The 3477-nt window shown below is 26.7% G+C and overlaps 1 protein-coding gene across 3 annotated transcripts; it reads right to left on the bottom strand.

Moving 5' to 3' along the window:
- Positions 1–1379: 1379 nt before the first annotated feature.
- Positions 1380–3017, bottom strand: LOC108758509 (putative nuclease HARBI1). Of its 3 annotated transcripts, none has more exons than XM_018503505.1 (3): positions 2822–3017; positions 2514–2661; positions 1380–1919 (listed from the first exon to the last, which is right to left on the bottom strand). In XM_018503505.1, the coding sequence occupies exons 1-3, from the start codon at positions 2974–2976 to the stop codon at positions 1887–1889; spliced, it is 336 nt and encodes a 111-aa protein (XP_018359007.1). In that variant the 5' UTR covers positions 2977–3017; the 3' UTR covers positions 1380–1886. The 3 variants fall into 3 exon arrangements, with proteins under 3 accessions (XP_018359007.1, XP_018359006.1, XP_018359008.1); XM_018503506.1 differs by lacking the exon at positions 1380–1919 and adding an exon at positions 2154–2226; XM_018503504.1 differs by lacking the exon at positions 2822–3017 and having other exon boundaries at positions 2514–2586.
- Between the last annotated feature and the right edge of the window lie 460 nt (positions 3018–3477).

Genomic DNA, 3477 nt, shown 5'->3' with positions numbered 1-3477 from the left:
TAAATTCTAATGAACAGAACAAAATTCCATTTCAAAAGAAACAGATTGATACTTCTATACATTCTGACAGTAATAACTGCAATATATTAATGCTCCAAAAAAGAAAAGCAGTTATAGAGAATGAATTATCGAATGAAAAAGAAAATATTAATAGAACACGAAATAATGATATAGAAAACCAGTCTTCTTCCAAAGCAGATAAAGCTCTTGAAGATATTGGAACATCATTAAATACAAATTATTTGGAACAGGACAAAACCTCAATTAAAAAAAAACAGATCAAGATTAATACTTCTATATATTGTGATGATAATAACGACATATTAGTTTCCCAAAAAAGAAAAGCAGTTATAGACGATGATTCGAATACATTATGTAATAAGAAACAAGATATTAATGGATTACGGAACATTCATGTTAAACAACCGCCTGTCAAAATAGATAAAGTCCTTAAGAATATTGGAATATTGAATGTAAAATCTTGTGAACAAAAGAAAAAAAAAACCAAAAAGGAATTACAAAATACTATTGAAGTATCAACAAAATTGAATAATATTTATGAACAAACATATGATTTAAAAAAAGATTATTATGAAAGAAGGTTACATTATTTAAGAAGATCTGTAGAAGCACAAGAAAAAATGACTAATATCATGGAGATGTGCAATGAAAAACTGACAGACGTTACAGAAAAGTGCAATTTGTCTTAAGAGAAAATATACTACTGTGATAGTAAGGAACAATAGTGATCTATTAAACTTGTCACAATTTTATTGCTAGATATAATTGATAAGACTGATGTACGAATTACGATGTACTAATGCGAGTAATACTCCGATTTTTTTAATAATTAAAAATATAAGAACGTTCAAATGATATAAGCAATTCTCACTAAATCATTTTTTTTAGACGCTTATTTAAAATAACTTACACATTGTTTTGTTAGTTTCTCTCTTATTGTTTACGCGCTTATACATACACAACAGAATTTTTATTTGTAAGAGGATCGTTATAAGAGAATTTATAATTTTGTTTTTATCTTTAAAAATGTTTACTAATAAGCATTTATAAATTTGTTTTTATCTTTAAAAATGTTTACCAATGAGCATATTATGTCATAAACAATAAATAATATTTGAAAACTTCTAACTTTTTCACATAGCTTTTATTTGTATTTATTTGTGAAAATAAAGAAAATATTAAACTTAAAATATATCTAGTGTATTTGGATCACTGTTCCACCCTAATTAATGGAAAAATTAAAACATTTTTTTAGACGCTTACCCAGGGAGAAATGACAATGAAATCGACGTCGAGTTGACATCGAATCGACGTCGATTCCACCGTCATTTCTCCCTGGGTACGTAATAATATGCTGACATAATTTGTAATTTTAATGATTACTTGTTATTACATTAATGTAAATATAAATATACAAACACTAAGAATAAAGGATTAAATAGTAAGAAGGAAGAACACATTAATGATATTTATAATTCACGAGAAGTAATTTGCAATCATTAGTCGCTGTTTATTTCTACCAGCTGCAAGATCTGGATCAATTCTGCGAACGTTTCTTTCAGGTATATTTTCTTCATTTTCTATATGATTTTCGTTATTGTACATCCCAAAGTCCATAGCTTCATCATCATCGTTTAAATATAATGGGACATTCTCATTAATGCACATATTATGTAATACTGCACATGTATATATAATTTTAGATGCTGTTGGTGGAGAGTAGTGGAGTACTCTATGCTTTAATAGACATCTAAACCGCATTTTTAGAACGCCATTGCATTGTTCGATTAATGAACGACATTTCATTTGTTTTCTATTATATTCAGCTTCTGGACTACCTTCGATAGCATCAATTATAGGAGTCATCATCCAAGGCCGTAACAAATATCCTGAATCACCTTCAATTGAAAGCATTTACATAATAAAATTTTTGATGTTATATTAATTATTCGTTTTTATGTAAATTTATTTAAATTTTATTAAATACAAATTATTTGGAACAGGACAAAACCTCAATTAAAAAAAAACAGATCAAGATTAATCCTTCTATATATTGTGATGATAATAACGACATATTTTTTTGTGGATAACGTCTATAAAGCTGAATCATAGCGTTTTTTGCATTCGAATTATTCCATATAAATGAATCATGAGTGCTTCCTGGATAACGTGCGTTAATGTGCATTATTTTTAACCGTCACATATCTGTAATAAATACATGTATGAGATTATATAAAAATTTATAATAAATATATGTGTATGTCGTAAGCAAACGATTACTTTAGGAAAATAGCTTATGAATATACATATGCTATCTGCCTGGACAAATGGCTCTCTCGCCTATTTATTTGTATTCAAATGTTATTTTCTCAGACAAAAGTTGTTTTCGAACGTAGATTTTAAGTGTCAAAAATCAAGAACAGTGGACATATATAATAAAATATATGTATAAAGTTTTGATGTACGTTGTCGAATATAAAACTTATTGTTACCAATTGAGTAGTTATTGAATGATATCCTTTCCTATTTATGTATATATGTTCTGGATGAACATTATTATTTGCTGCTGGTGGGACAATAGCAATATGAGTACAATCAATGCATCCTATTGTACCTGGAAACTCAAATTTTCTATAGAATCTAGAATAAAAAAAATTTAGATTTATATTTATTTAATGAACATTTATTTTAATATATATTTATATTTATTTATACATTCATATATTTATTTATATTTATATTCATATTTATATTTGTATTTATGTTTATAGACTAAAATAAAATAAATTCATATTCATACTGTGTTCGTAGTTCGTTGAATTCTGCCAAAGTACTAGGAAATTTAATCCATTGATTCATAATTTCTGGTCTTGACATTATATCTATGATTTCATTGATATTGCGCGACACAGTTGGCTGACTAACTCCCATGTAAATATTTTTTCCAATGTTCATTTGATAAGATCCACTCGCAAAAAAATGCAATGCTGTTATAACCTATTTAATATTAATGTTAATATTAATATTAATATTTCTTATTTTTTGCTTACATTGATGTGCATAATATTATATTGTATACATATATACATATATGTACCCAAGGAGAACAAGAGAGTCAAAATAATGTCAATTTGACGTCATATTGACGAATTTATATGTCCTTTTTTGGTCATAATACAAATCTCGATCTCATATGATCTAAGAATGACTTTATATAAAGTCATATTTAGATCATCTGAGATCGAGATTTGTATCCTGACCAAAAAAGGACATAAATTCGTCAATATGATGTCAAATTGACATTATTTTGACTCTCTTGTTCTCCTTGGGTATATACATATAAATTATATGTACATACATATTTACCTATATACAATTCTTTTCTTTAAAATATTTATCTTTATTGTAGAATTTATCGCAGATATTCTTGTTTGAGGAACCAAATATGGCTCCCCC

The sequence above is a fragment of the Trachymyrmex cornetzi genome, unplaced genomic scaffold (assembly GCF_001594075.2).
Source record: "Trachymyrmex cornetzi isolate Tcor2-1 unplaced genomic scaffold, Tcor1.1 scaffold1580, whole genome shotgun sequence".
NCBI classification, from domain to species: Eukaryota; Metazoa; Arthropoda; class Insecta; order Hymenoptera; family Formicidae; genus Trachymyrmex; species Trachymyrmex cornetzi.
The sequence above is the reverse complement of the archived record's forward strand: the minus strand, read 5'-3'. Positions and strand labels throughout refer to the sequence as shown.

Coding starts and splice junctions, on each gene's coding strand:
- LOC108758509 (XM_018503504.1), bottom strand. CDS start 1,890: ATGATGACTCCTATAATTGATGCTATCGAAGGTAGTCCAGAAGCTGAA.